The following is a 13,367-nucleotide window of genomic DNA, read 5'->3' as shown; positions in this document are numbered from 1 at the left end:
CAGGTCAGTAGGTGCAGAGGTGTGGTGCATGTAGTGGGTGTGTCCCACTACATGAAATGAGGTTCTGCAGCGGAAGTTCGCTGTTGGCATTACATGGATGAAGTACACAAACCCTGTACTTTAGTTAAAGTAGATACCAAAGGCATATTGTTACTGGAGTAAAAGTAAAAGTCAGTTTAAATTTAAATTTGAGAAAAAGTGCCTTCAAATGTACTTGAGTATCAAAAGTACAGTGATTTATTGTGGCTCTAATGTCTAGTTTTTATTTAATGGTTAGATCAATTCATTTTAGGTCAAAGAAATGTTTAACTTATGGCATAATTTTAATTACTCTGATAACTGATAAATATTAAAATGATAATATATATACTTTTACAACATTTATCAGATGCTCTTATCCAGAACAACTTAGTGACAAGGACAATGTCTTGTTCAGGGACTGTGGCTTCAGGCCCCTTTTATATTTTTACCACAGACAGTCTTTGGAAGCTGAACCTGTGAAAATTGTAGGACTGAATGAGAGTTACTGGGTGCAACAGCTAAACAACTAGTACATTTTAAGGGACCTTTTGTCGAACTACAATTTTTAGTGTCAAAGTTTTGGGTGATCAGTATATCGTGTAATGGCTTAAAATTGTATAACATAAGTGTGACCAGGCCCAGGGGGGCTAACCTGTCTTCAAGTCACAAATAAAACACTTGACTAGGAACCTCATATCACATAAAAGACCAAACAATACAACCAAGCAGAGCAGAGAGGGAATCAGGGAATTTATTTAAGTAAATTCCAAAGGTTAAAACAAGATAAGATGAAGAAGGCCTTATCGGGGCTCTTAGTTTTTGTAAACTCAAAAGCCGCAACACCACACTGATGTTGATGTTCGAGTTAGGGCAGGATTTGCAAAGGGACAGGATGATAAGGCAAAGGTGATAGGAGACAAAACAGGAGAGATCTTACTTGGGACGAGGTGATTGAGAGCCGAGTCAAACTGACAAAAGTTAATCAATGACTGAGCAGCTGGCAGTGGCCATCTTGCCAATTTATGGGAGTCACGTTACCTCATCTCCGTGTTGCTCCCGGTCACTTGGATGGAATCATGTGACACCAATAATAAAAAGGAGAATCATTACAATGTCCTAACCCCTCACCCAATACATCCTCCGAAGCTCTTCACATGAATGAGTCTTCAGTTTAAGAAACGGCTTTCCACAACCAACAACATTAACCGGAAGATCCACACTGTTTACAAAAACATATTAGGTAGGGCAAATTACTTTTAGGGAATCATACCATTTTTTTATCGTGCTTACCCAAAAGCAACCCCCATGAAAACCAAGCGCACACCAGCTCCAGCTTGTCCAAAATAATATCCCTTCCCCTTTTTTAAAACAATCCAAAACCACAAAAGTGTTTACTACTGGGTTTTTGAAATAAGCCTTCCTATATATCAATTGGCCACACCAAAACGGGGCGTGGCTCTCCTTAAGGATGTCCGGAACTGGTGGCCTATTGGTTAAGGAAGCAGTCCCGTGATCAGAAGGTTGGCGGTTTGAATCCCTAACTGCCAAGGTGCCCCTGAGGTGCCACTGAGCAAAGCACCGTCCCCACACACTGTTACCTGGGCGCCTGTCATGGCTGCCCATTGCTCACTAAGGGTGATGGGTTAAAAGCAGAGGACACATTTCGTTGTGTAACCGTGTTGTGCTGTGTATCACAATCACTTCACATCATCAGTTATCTTCTTCCAGAGCCCCTTGCTACCTAAGCAAAATTTATTAGATGATGTATGTGGTCTATGCTTTTGAAAAGACTGTAAATACAATCACCTAAATCTGTTAATGTTACTCTCGTAAAACACGTAACACGTAAAACACGTGCATTGCTGAAACTCTACAATCTGTGCATTACGAATGCAAAATGAAAAAAAGATGCCATTATACGGACAGTATAATCAATTATTTTTAAAAACGTATTGATAATCTGGCTTGGTGCTGAAAACCAAACCATGGATGTTTTCCATTTTAAATGCCGGCATAAGTAAGCTCATGCAACCAGTAGTACAGCAGGCCAATAACCATGCAATAGCAATAACCATTAGTGCACTTACATCTCGCATCTTAGTTTTGATCTAGGTTTGATCTTTAAATTTAAAAAAAGACCGACTGTACACTCCACACAACACCACTATAAAAACAAACACAAGACTGTTACGTATAATGAACACCCCATCCAAGAGTGACACAGACTCCCACCCTATAAATGTAGTACAAGGTTGAGTCTCCTCCCTCCTCAATCTCCCTGTTTTGTCCTAATTCCTCTTGTACACAGGGTCATCAGTGATCTATATTTTAGACATCTTGTCATCAAGGCTGCTACCAAACTAAACATCCACATATATTTTCAGAGCTTTAATTCAAGAATTCTGAATGGTCAACTAGTGAAAATGACATTAGCAAACCCTACCTACTTGTTACGTATCAAAAATATCCTCCAATATGTTTCATCTAGAATATATGTCAATGGCTAAAATCAAATACATGAGACATGCTAAGATACAATGTGCATAAAGTGTAATGTTATATCAAGTACTATATTTTGGTTTGTTTATTTTTGACATTTTAAAAGTTTTCTAGTTTTTGCCAATTTTGAACTAAACTGTATGCCTAAACGTTTCAGAGAAAAGTTTGTATTATCTTTCTTACACATATGGCCTAACACATGCACAGCAAGCCAATCTCTTACAGCCATACACTCCCAGTCACACATACACACAGATATGCAGTGCCAGACTTAACATCCCACTGTAAGACTCACAATACCAAGACATGAATGAGAAAGTAGGTTTGTGGTTCACATCAGTCTTTGGTGAGTTTCCTCTTGTGACCTTACACATACAAATCCAGTGACCAGTCTGACATCTTTTAATGTTTATATTAATATTGGTTCCTATTTCAGTGTTGACTGGCCTGGTGAGAACTACTGGTATGTTCATGCAATGATTCATGTTATGTAAAGATTTCAGATTTTGTTTTCAGAATAACTATATTCTGCCCCATTTACTTTTTCTGTGCAGAAATTTTAAACCATCTGAGGGTGGTGTTGACTGGGCCTGATAAGGCTTACCTGAGTACAAGAGCTGAATTTCAGTGTGAGGCATTAGGTGCTTCTGCTCCAATTATTTACCGATTTGTTAAGGACAATAGGTGGCTTATTGACTTCCAGAAGAATCTGAAGACGAACAAGCCTGTTAGGTTTTATGGGAAGGTCACGGCAAGCTCAGCAGGGATGTACTTCTGCAATGTGAAGACAAATGGAAAAACCAGCAACAGTAACTCCATCCACCTGCAAGTAGTGAGTGAGTACAACTGAGGACAGTTCTACTTGTGTATAATTCTGTCATAATGTAATTTTAATAATATTAACATTGTTAGTCTAGGAATTTAGATTTACAATTTCTAGCCATGAAATTCAAGTAATTGTAATGCTGCCACATATAAATAAATAAATAAACACGCACGCACACACACACACACACACACACACACACACACACACAAAATAAGTACATTTTAAATGCATTTAACAAAAATAAATCATGATACTGATACTGCATCAAGTCTAAACTGACGTGATGCAGTATCAAATATTTCTGACGACTCCCAAATCAAAAGTGAAGTAATTGTCATTGTGAAGCACGGCACACCCATCACCCTTGGTGAGCAGTGTGTGGGGATGGTGCTTTGCTCAGTGGCACCTCAATGGCAAATTGGCAGTTAGGGATTTGAACCGGCAACTTTCTGATTACGGGTCCTCTCCCTTACCTGCTAGGCCAGTGAAATGTGTTTGCATCACCTCACGGGGCTATTACCATGGGGAGAGCATGTAAAATCAGGCACACACAAGGTCCAAGGCAGGATTTGAACTGTTCAAATTACTGGTCCCAGTAATGTAACCATTTAATCATATCAGAAATGATGATTGATTTATATTTCAAACTTTTCTCTCCCTCTCTTCCACCTTCTTGCACAACTCCAGTTCCGGTCATAGGTGCCCGACTCTTGACTGAACCTGACCCACCCATTTTATATGAGGGTGTGGGGTTCAGACTTCGATGTGAGGTGGAGAAGGGGTCACACCTCTCTTACACCTGGTACCACAACAGACAGAAAGTGTCTGTGGCGTCAGCCATGTATAATATTTCAGAGAATATGCTGACGGTCAAGAGAGCAACTGAACATCATGGTGGAAGCTACTTCTGCATGGCGTGTAATCAGGTTGGAAACATCACCCGGCTCTCTAACAGCAACGAGGAACACGTCGTCATTAAAAGTAATATATTACATTTTTACAATTCAACTCTAACTATTGAACGGAATAGACATTTTGTATTTCTCAAAGCTGATATTTAATAGATTTTTATATTGAAGAGTACTGCTGATTCGAAGTGAGGCTGTACTGAGAATTATGGGGAATACAGACATTTTTCATTTTGTAGTCAAACAAGGAGATCTGACCTTGCTGAAGAGCAGTGGTTCAGATCTGTCATAGACAGCAGAGATCCACTCTATTAAAATCCATTATCAATATAATAAATGCAATTTATTTTCATCAAATCTTCTCTTGCTGCAATGAATCCGTTTAAGCCTTTAATCAATATTATTCTTGATAAAAATCTATTTCTTCTCGATTTGTCTGTAGCTTACTTGACCACACCACAGCTCTCATACAGTGTGTACAAGGAGAACTCGAGTTACCATGCCAACATGAGCTGTCACGTGAGTCAAGGCAGTACTCCTGTGACATTTCGGTTGCTCCTGAATGGACAGGAGGCGGCAGTGCGGGTGTCAGACTCCCTGGCGGTTTGGTTCAGTGTGCCTGTTTTCCTGGAGATGGACATGGGCACAGCTCAGTGTCTAACAGAGACACATGATCAGCAGATACTGAGCAACTCTGTGGATCTTGAAGTGGGTGAGAGTCCAGGGTGAATGTGTGAAGGTGTTTTGTTTGTGTGTATCTGTCCTCATGAATTGACACCTTAAATCTTTCCACTTAATCAGAATTCACCAAACCTGGTCCTGAAGGGCATCCAGTTTAGTTCTTTCCACATTTCTTTCCCCAGGGTTTCCACGTTCAGTCATTTCAATGTTCAACCTAAGAACTAGTGGGGTAACAAGGAGAGGGGCTGAATCCAGAGTGTTAAATAATGGTGTAATATGGCTGCCCACCATGACCTGGCTTGTAGATCCCTTAGGCCTCGGCTTCGCAGCAACTTTGTGTTGAGCAGCTGTCTAAATGTTCTAATTACATTTATTCATGTCAATGTTAATGAATGGTTGAAACAAGAAACCAGACTGCATTACACTAGATGGCGATATTCATATGAGATAGTTTTACAGTCCTTGTCTCATGAACTGCCATTTTAGTTCACGTTTTCTTTGTGCTTAGTGCTTAGTGCTAATTCAGGCACAGCTTTTGCAACTAAAACAGCTGACTCGGTTCTCCTTGGCTTCATGACTTCCTCAAGCTGCTTTACAAGCTCATCTCTATGTTGATTTTGGCCTAGATAAGCATGGTGAGAAGTGCATGTTGTCAAGACTCTTTTTGTCTCTGTGTGTCAGTTGCAGTATGGGGCACCGTGAGCATCCATGTTGAATACCTGTACAACCAAGATTCCCAGGTGGCCGCAGCCAGGCTGAAATGTGATGTCAGCAGAGGGACGTTCCCTTCTTATGCTTGGATACGCAACTACTCCCTTCTGATAACAAAGAGTGATCACCACTCCCTTATCCATGGCCAGATCCTAGTCCTGATGGACCTCAGTTTGCAGGGTCCTGGGTACTACCACTGTCTTGTGAGGGACAGCTTCAATAACAACAGATCTTGGATGCAGAGTAGAGAGGTTTTTGTGGAAGCCAAAGGTGAGAAAACAATGTTGTCCTAGGTACTGTATTTATTAGCATTTTACACATGCATAATAAATTGAATTCAGTATGTTTCAGTATTGGGAAATGCCTCCAAATCACTGTATTTGAATGTTCTAATCACTTCCATGCTGAGGTGCAGAGTGCACAGAAGAACTCACCAACTTTCTGCATAGTCAAAGCTTTTGCCAATAAAGGGTTCTATCAGGGCAGGGAAAATGGCAGCAATCACTCAACTTCACAAACAGGGGTTAGAACCTGTGACTTGTGTGCGCGCACACACACACACACACACACACACAAAACAGGATAAAATACAATTTCCAGTCATAGACTAGACACAACAAGGATACATTTATACACATTACAAAAGGTGGACACAGGTATAATGAACTTGAAACTCGGAACGCGGAACCGGAGCACCTGGAAGTATAGATTGTGACAGGTTCACTTTCTCGTTCATGGCTTGAGCCTAGCCATAGGCTAAAAGTTCTCTTTCAATGTAGGACCAGGCTAGTCCATGAATGGGACCCATAGTGTATGTGTTCCACACAGCTCACTAAGATTGTAGATGCAGGTTTTCATGCATTAAACCCTACTGTTTCCCACAGGGAAGGCTGTGGTTCCAATCGAGATTATTGCTGTGGGATTCTGTGGCTTCATGCTTCTGGTTCTACTCGGAGTCACATGCTTCATCTGGACATTTGACTGTGAGTGCAAGTGGCAGGCTTCACAAGAATCATTTTCTTCATAAGCATGCCAACAACATAAACAATGAGCGCTCTGTTTTTGTCTGTCCTTGTATGTATAAGGGCAAATGCATGAAAGAGAAATGTCCAGGTAGGCACATCTAAGGCATTTCATATAATAGCAGTTGATTTACCCAACATAACTAATGTGGTTAATCAATTTTTAGCTTTGAGGAGCTTCCAATGTCTGCGGTATACCTTGGGCCGGAGAGTGCTGAAGCAGACCCAGACAGCGTGGAGCACCACTTTATGGTTAACACAGTTAACTTTGAACAGCAGTCCTGTCTATGAAGAGCATGTGCTATGTAACTTTTTGTATATTTGAATTGTCGTTTTATCAAAGATAACCTCATATAATACTGTAAGTGTCACAGTTATATTCTTGAGGTCAAACTGATATCATTTGTAGCTGCCTCCTGTGGTTATGGGTAGTCATTGTGTCTCTGCTCTTGTTTGAGTTTCCAAATGCAATATGCACACAGATATGTTGGTGGTGAAAAATATTTGCATGGGAGAATATAACTCCTTGTATGTATTCATATGAGGATTATGAAGCAATGACAACTGGTCCAAAGGCAGAAGAGTCAGGAAGTGTCAGGATTGACTGCAGCTGGGCTCATCACCGGTGGCCAATCCTGACGGCACATAAAAACCTGTGATTTCCGCCCCTTCGGAAGGGACGACATTTTCGTGGACTCTGTGCACAAACTTGACCTGGTTTTGTTAAACGTGTATTTTTGATTTCTGGCAATCGCCACAAGCCTGCGGGTTCGTTTATCTTCTTTATTTAAGTTAAACTGTTTTCGGCCACCAAGCCATTGTTTATTTGTTTATTGTTTATTTTATAATAAAAACCCCGTTCCCAGCATGTCAAACCTCTGCACTTCCTTCCCCTGTATGTCTGTAGTCATGACAGGAAGACTGTTCTAGCCGTGGTCAAGACATGATGAATGACCTGCGAAAGGAAGGTCGACAGTGACCTTGACCTACACTTGATGAGGGAAGAGCAGGATTTCCTGAGATCTCCTCAGGATAATGTATTGGATTGGATTGTGATAAATAAATTCATAAAAAGCATTTGAGGGGGCTTTGTTGTGTTGTTCTGTGGTTGCACCCACAGTCCCACGTTCAGACTGCACTATCTCTGTGGTGCACATGGTGGAATCTGACATCTGAACAAGGGTGTGGCAAAACTGTCAACTGCAGCTAGTGAATGTCTTCTCCAAAGGTCAGTGAGTGGATACATGTGTGTGGTTTTTATTTCTCCAACTCCAACGACAGCTTTCAACTGAGCTCAGTTGTGACCCTTAAAGCTTTCAAAAATGTCATTTTAAGCTTATGTAAGAGCACAGCTTTCATAGTATAAAAAAGTGAAGAAGACCAGTTGATATGGCGCACCTGAAAAATGGAATACTGTTTCTTGGTAAGAACATTTCCGCAGGATCTAGATCTAAAAAGCTATTTGTGAATCTGCACACATGTTGGCTGAATGTTTCAACAATTAATTCTTTCTTTTTCTCTCTCTCTTGTTGAGGACTCTGCATGTTTTTCAAGAGTAGCAGTAAGTTTTGCCATATATTCAGTCTATTTACATTTTGTCTTCTGTGAAATTTTTACAAAAACAGGCCAGATGTACTTCATGAGGCAGTGCAGGGTTTCACTTGCTTTTTTGAGATTGTTGTAAAATGCCCAACCTTTAGTAAAGTTTTGCAAAAATGTTGCATGTTCCAGTGAGAATTAAAATGTTTGCTTAATGTGAGATAATCATGTTACACGTCTTCATAATCTGTGTTCAGTTTTCGTCAGTGTGTGGTTGTTGTACTGATGAACAGTGAACTCTGCATGATTGGACAAGCATTTAGATTATATTTTAACGCATTATAAGAAATGTGTCAGGATCCAGTCCAGAAGGGATTAGTCTGGATCCGGAGTTCAGACAAGAGTTTCATGTATGTCCTGTGCTGCTAAGTTTCATGATTGTTTTCACCTGTGTGTGATTGTGTAAAGCTGCCCTGTTCATGTCTGTTCCACGTTGTTTGGTGATGTTTCCCCTGTCCTGTGCTCCATGTAATAAACCCCTGTCTCGTGATGTCATATGTTTTCGCCCTACTTCCTCGCCACATCCAGCCAATGTTAATGGCATTTTATTTTTAACTGCCACTAAGCTTTTTCTGGTCCGTAGAACATTGGTAGGATAAATGGAGATACATTTGAGGACTCATGAGGATTCTACTTATTGGTTGAATATGCAATAAATTCGAATTGATTGCACAAAATTGCAGAATTGCACAAAATTCATGGTGGTTGGGTTAAATCCTGTAGGGGCTGATAATGGAATTTCTGTATGTGTACATGATAAAAATACAGATGCCAAGCTGGTATCCACAATAAGGCCCCTGTCATCCTCTGTTTCCAGGTGCCTTTAGTTTTGGAAGACCTATTCTTTATGCCCCTGAGTTTGTACTGCTTGGCTCCATAGAGACGTTTCACTGTGAAGTGTTGGAGTTTCCACCAGAGACTAATATACACTATGAATGGTACAATAAAAAGAACTTAATGAAGCCATTTTCTGAATACACTTCCCTCACTGGAGAAATTGCCAGTGCTAATGTTGTCATCAATGCTGACCATGAAGGCCAAATAGTGTGCAAGGCCAGTGTGCATAACAACACTGAGATCGCCCCAACTTACAGCCATAGCATGAACGTCACTGTGATTGGTGAGTACATGAGACATGAGATTTGTGGAGAAAATGTTACATGTTGTTTTGGTTCAGTGCAGTGCTGACCGGTCTGCAGACCCTTCACTTACTGAGAGAATTCTATGTTTTTTTCACTGTTTCAGAGCCTGTCGAAGGAGCACACATCGTCACTGACCCACCACATGAAAAGCTGTATGAAGGCATGGCGCTAGCTATGCTTTGCAACACAATTAAAGGCACCCATATCCGCTACAGCTGGTTTGTAAATGGCTTGCAAGTTCCAAATCAGAACAAAGCCCTGACCATTCACAAAACCACACTTAAAGACAGTGGCACCTACGTTTGCATTGCTAACAACAAACTGAACAGTACAAGGACTTTTGTGTCTAATAGCAGTGCCCAAATCATCATCATCAAAGGTAGCATAAAGTTCATGTTGTGAATTTCAGAGTTGCTTTGGTGAGTACAGTAAATTATGCTTAACTTTTTGCCTGTAGAGCCTGTTTCTCTGCCAGAAATCTCCTACGCTGTTGTCAAAGAACCGGATGGGAAATACTCAGCCCACATAACGTGTAACACTTCCAGAGGTTCTCTGCCCATCACCTTCAAACTCCTAAACCACTCTGACATCATTGACACAATAGTTAGAGGTCACCTTTGGACCACATTCGTAGTGCCCATCACCTTAGAAAAAGAAATGGGATTGATACAGTGTCAAGCAGACAATGGCAACATGGCAGCAAAGAGCCCCGTGGTGGCTTTGGAAGTAGGTAAGCCTTCATATTTCATACATTTATCAATCTGTTAATTTCTCTTATTTGCCTCAGTAATATTACTCAAATGTTGCAGTTCATCCTGGCTTTATGCAATCCTTAATCCCACACCTAAACATGATCACTATAATTGATCATTGATCAAGTAAACATTCTTTATCAGAAATGCTTCCTGTTGCTGTGGTTTTACCTTTACAGTCCCTGTGGGGGGTGCTGTTACACTAACATATGACTATGACATGACCCCGACCTTCCAAGTGATTTGGCTGAGGATGTACTGTCATGTGGAACGGGGCACCTTTCCTCTGTACCACTGGTTCCTGAATGGCACCCTCCTGGAGGATGAAGGCCCTGTCCATATGGTCACACGGCCAGACGATTCTGTCCTCTTGCTTGTTGTTACTCCAATTACTTCGGGATACTTCCACTGTGAGGCAACCAACAGCTTTGACAAAACATCCAGCACACCCAGCAAGAAATTTTTAATCACTAAAGAAGGTATTATAAACTTGTTTGATTACCTGCTATTGTACATCCTTGGTTATCAAACCTTGGTATGCCAAGAAACTAATATTCACAGCTGCTGTGTGTTTATAGTAAAGGTCCCCTATCATGAAAAGTTCACTTTGTGAGATTATTTAACAATAATACGAGTTCCCCCTAGCTTGTCTGTGGTCCTGCAGTGGCTAGAAGTGGTGATAGGTGTAAAGAGAGCTTTGGTCATTCTGCTTCACCGTTCAGAGAGCGGCAGCTCAGATGGTCGGATCTGGAATTTGTCCCCTTATGACGTCAAAGGTTACCTCCTGTTTCTCATGCTTTTTCCACCCAGAGAATTTCCCACCATTCCCCTAAAAACGGAACTCCACTGACCATCATGGCTTGAAAACGTGCAAAGCATTGCAGTTGCTCTGTGATAGGATATAAAATGAGCACAAATATTTTTTTAGTTCTGTCATGTGAGACCCTGAAGAACCAGAGGGTTAATTACATTTTCTGAAAAAATGTTTCAGAACATTCAGAACATGACTTCTTGCGAAACAGTGGTTGGTGAATGGTGTTGATGACGTCATATTAGAAATAAAATGGTCTACATCTATTTTTAAATTGGAAACACATAATCCAATTGCTGCATGTCTTTTGTATCACCTCTTCAACGATTCTTGAACAAGCAGCAGCTCACAAGCAGACAAACCTGCAAGATTTGAACCTAAAACCTGATGAGTGGGCATTTTCAGTTCCTGCACTTCATCAATGAAATTGTGGCTGCTTTCCTTAAATGATAAAAGACTGTTTCATTTTAATATTGAGGCTGATTAACGAAGAGATACCTGCCATGCAAAGGACAAAACATAAAACAAAAATAGCATAGAAATACTGTCAACTGACATCCGTATCTTGTCTCTCAGTGCTCAACAGACTGAGTACTGAAGTGATGGGAGTAGTATTTGGATGTTTCCTCTTCCTTGTGGTGCTGGTAACTGGGTGCTGTCTCATTGGACTATCACACAGTGAGTTCACTGCCTTTTCTTCTATATGAATTTACTTTTCATGTGTTATATATTATTTGTAGAAGTACAATGTAAGAAAAAAACTTTGATTCTGGAAAAATGTAATCAAAATTATTACAGTCCTGGTAAAAGTACATACATACCTGTTAAGTCTGTTATTATGCAAAATAATACCTCAAACAAGTGCTATTTCTCCTATGTAAACTTAATTGCAGAAAAAGTGTATCTAAACAATTCATTCCTCTAATAGGAAATCTAAAAGCCACCATCATTACAAGCACTTCCATAGAAGCTACCAGCATATATGTGTTTCTCAGTAAAATATAGGTCTTCATTATATGAACAATTACCAAATATTTTGATGCTCATAGTGAACACTGATATACATCTTTTACTATACTTTTTTAGAACAAAAGACCCCCCAAAAATTGTAAGTCATATCATGTGAAGTGTTCATACTATCATACAAAATACTTCTATCAATCATCACCTCATTCCAAAATGGTTGTTTTCTGTAGGCTGATTACAGACACCACTGAAATGAGCCTAGTGAGGACTGAGCACACTGATGAGGTATGTAGAAGTGTGCCTTTCTGTGCTTTAAGTATATCTGCATGTGTTTTGCCCACCCATTTCAGTCACTTGCAGGATGAGAAAAATTACATAGAGGACATGGATGTTGTCACAGCAGCCAACTTTAATGACTCAAGACAGGTATGATATACAAGTTGTCTAGATTAGAGAACGACTGATGTTTTCTCTATTGGTATTTTTTCTAGTCTAGTGATGTGATCTAAGCTATGCTGCTTATGTGTTTCATATAAGAAAATAAAACTAATTCTGTTATCTGTTTTACATTAGGATGTGGAATCCATTGATGATTGGCCTTATAGTGAAGAAGATTTTATACTGTCTGATATGGATGAAGATGAAGTGCCACTTAGTGGTTCCTGACAGAAAGAGAGACAATGCAGACAAAATCTGAAACTCAAGTGTTAGTGTAAAAAATGCACAGTGTGAAGATGCATTTTTGGATAGTAAAGTAAAATAAAATAAAAAAAACTTTGTAGTGTATTTTGTTACAACCCGAATTACAACCTGAATTCTGTAAATTGGTATGTTCCTTAAATTTGAATAAAGATTTCCATCTTTTGGTGAAGAGTTTGTGTTCATCTTTGACAATAATTCATACATTAATTCTCATCAATACCTCATTTGTAATCACAGTTATAAAAGTTTTGTTCCTGGTAAGCTAGCTCATTTAAAAGTTCTTTATGAATTAAATGTTCATACGTAACATTTGTTCAACACAGTATAAACACAGTGTTAAACATTTGTAAATTAAGTAATTTCTCACTTATGAATTAGTTGCTAAGGACTTGTTTATGGCTTAAAAAATCTGTTGGGATGTGTGTGTTAATGATTTACAAACTATTTACACATGTACATGTATACACTAAAACTTTGTATGTATTCACTATGTTTGTATTCTACAAACATCTGCCAATACTGCAATTCATGATTAATTAAGGAGTTATTAGTGGTTAGTTAGGATACTGTGTGAGCTCATCTACATTCTACATCCTACACTTTACAAACGAGTTGTCCATAAAAGAGAAACATTTGCTACAAAAATGCACATATGTAAAGAAAAATACAAACAGTTACATTGTACACATTTTCAGAAATGTATCTAGTATGACTGTACATATGC

General features: G+C 39.6%; 2 protein-coding genes across 9 annotated transcripts; both read left to right on the top strand.

Annotated features, from left to right (window-relative positions):
- Window positions 1-2,752: 2,752 nt before the first annotated feature.
- On the top strand, window positions 2,753-7,352 carry LOC114786693 (hemicentin-1). 2 transcript variants are annotated; one of them, XM_028974022.1, is made up of 9 exons: window positions 2,753-2,866; window positions 2,957-2,983; window positions 3,075-3,356; window positions 4,037-4,330; window positions 4,700-4,969; window positions 5,626-5,919; window positions 6,534-6,632; window positions 6,735-6,762; window positions 6,839-7,352. In XM_028974022.1, exons 1-9 carry the CDS (start codon window positions 2,827-2,829, stop codon window positions 6,960-6,962), a joined length of 1,458 nt encoding a protein of 485 aa, XP_028829855.1. In that variant the 5' UTR covers window positions 2,753-2,826; the 3' UTR covers window positions 6,963-7,352. The 2 variants fall into 2 exon arrangements, with proteins under 2 accessions (XP_028829855.1, XP_028829852.1); XM_028974019.1 differs by having other exon boundaries at window positions 5,620-5,919.
- Window positions 7,353-7,463: 111 nt separating this feature from the next.
- Window positions 7,464-12,812, top strand: LOC114786202 (uncharacterized). 7 transcript variants are annotated; one of them, XM_028973107.1, is made up of 11 exons: window positions 7,473-8,094; window positions 8,206-8,232; window positions 9,088-9,390; window positions 9,516-9,791; window positions 9,870-10,142; window positions 10,344-10,643; window positions 11,552-11,653; window positions 12,062-12,083; window positions 12,172-12,226; window positions 12,302-12,367; window positions 12,515-12,812. In XM_028973107.1, the coding sequence occupies exons 1-11, from the start codon at window positions 8,061-8,063 to the stop codon at window positions 12,605-12,607; spliced, it is 1,551 nt and encodes a 516-aa protein (XP_028828940.1). In that variant the 5' UTR covers window positions 7,473-8,060; the 3' UTR covers window positions 12,608-12,812. The 7 variants fall into 7 exon arrangements, 5 of the variants coding, with proteins under 5 accessions (XP_028828937.1, XP_028828939.1, XP_028828941.1 ...); XM_028973106.1 differs by having other exon boundaries at window positions 7,469-8,094; window positions 8,226-8,232; window positions 12,172-12,367; XM_028973108.1 differs by having other exon boundaries at window positions 7,471-8,094; window positions 8,231-8,232; window positions 12,172-12,367.
- The last annotated feature ends 555 nt before the right edge of the window (window positions 12,813-13,367 follow it).

This window comes from Denticeps clupeoides, chromosome 3 (genome assembly GCF_900700375.1).
Source record: "Denticeps clupeoides chromosome 3, fDenClu1.1, whole genome shotgun sequence".
Lineage (NCBI taxonomy): Eukaryota > Metazoa > Chordata > Actinopteri > Clupeiformes > Denticipitidae > Denticeps > Denticeps clupeoides.
Note: the sequence above shows the minus strand (reverse complement) of the source record. Positions and strands in the feature narration are given on the sequence as shown.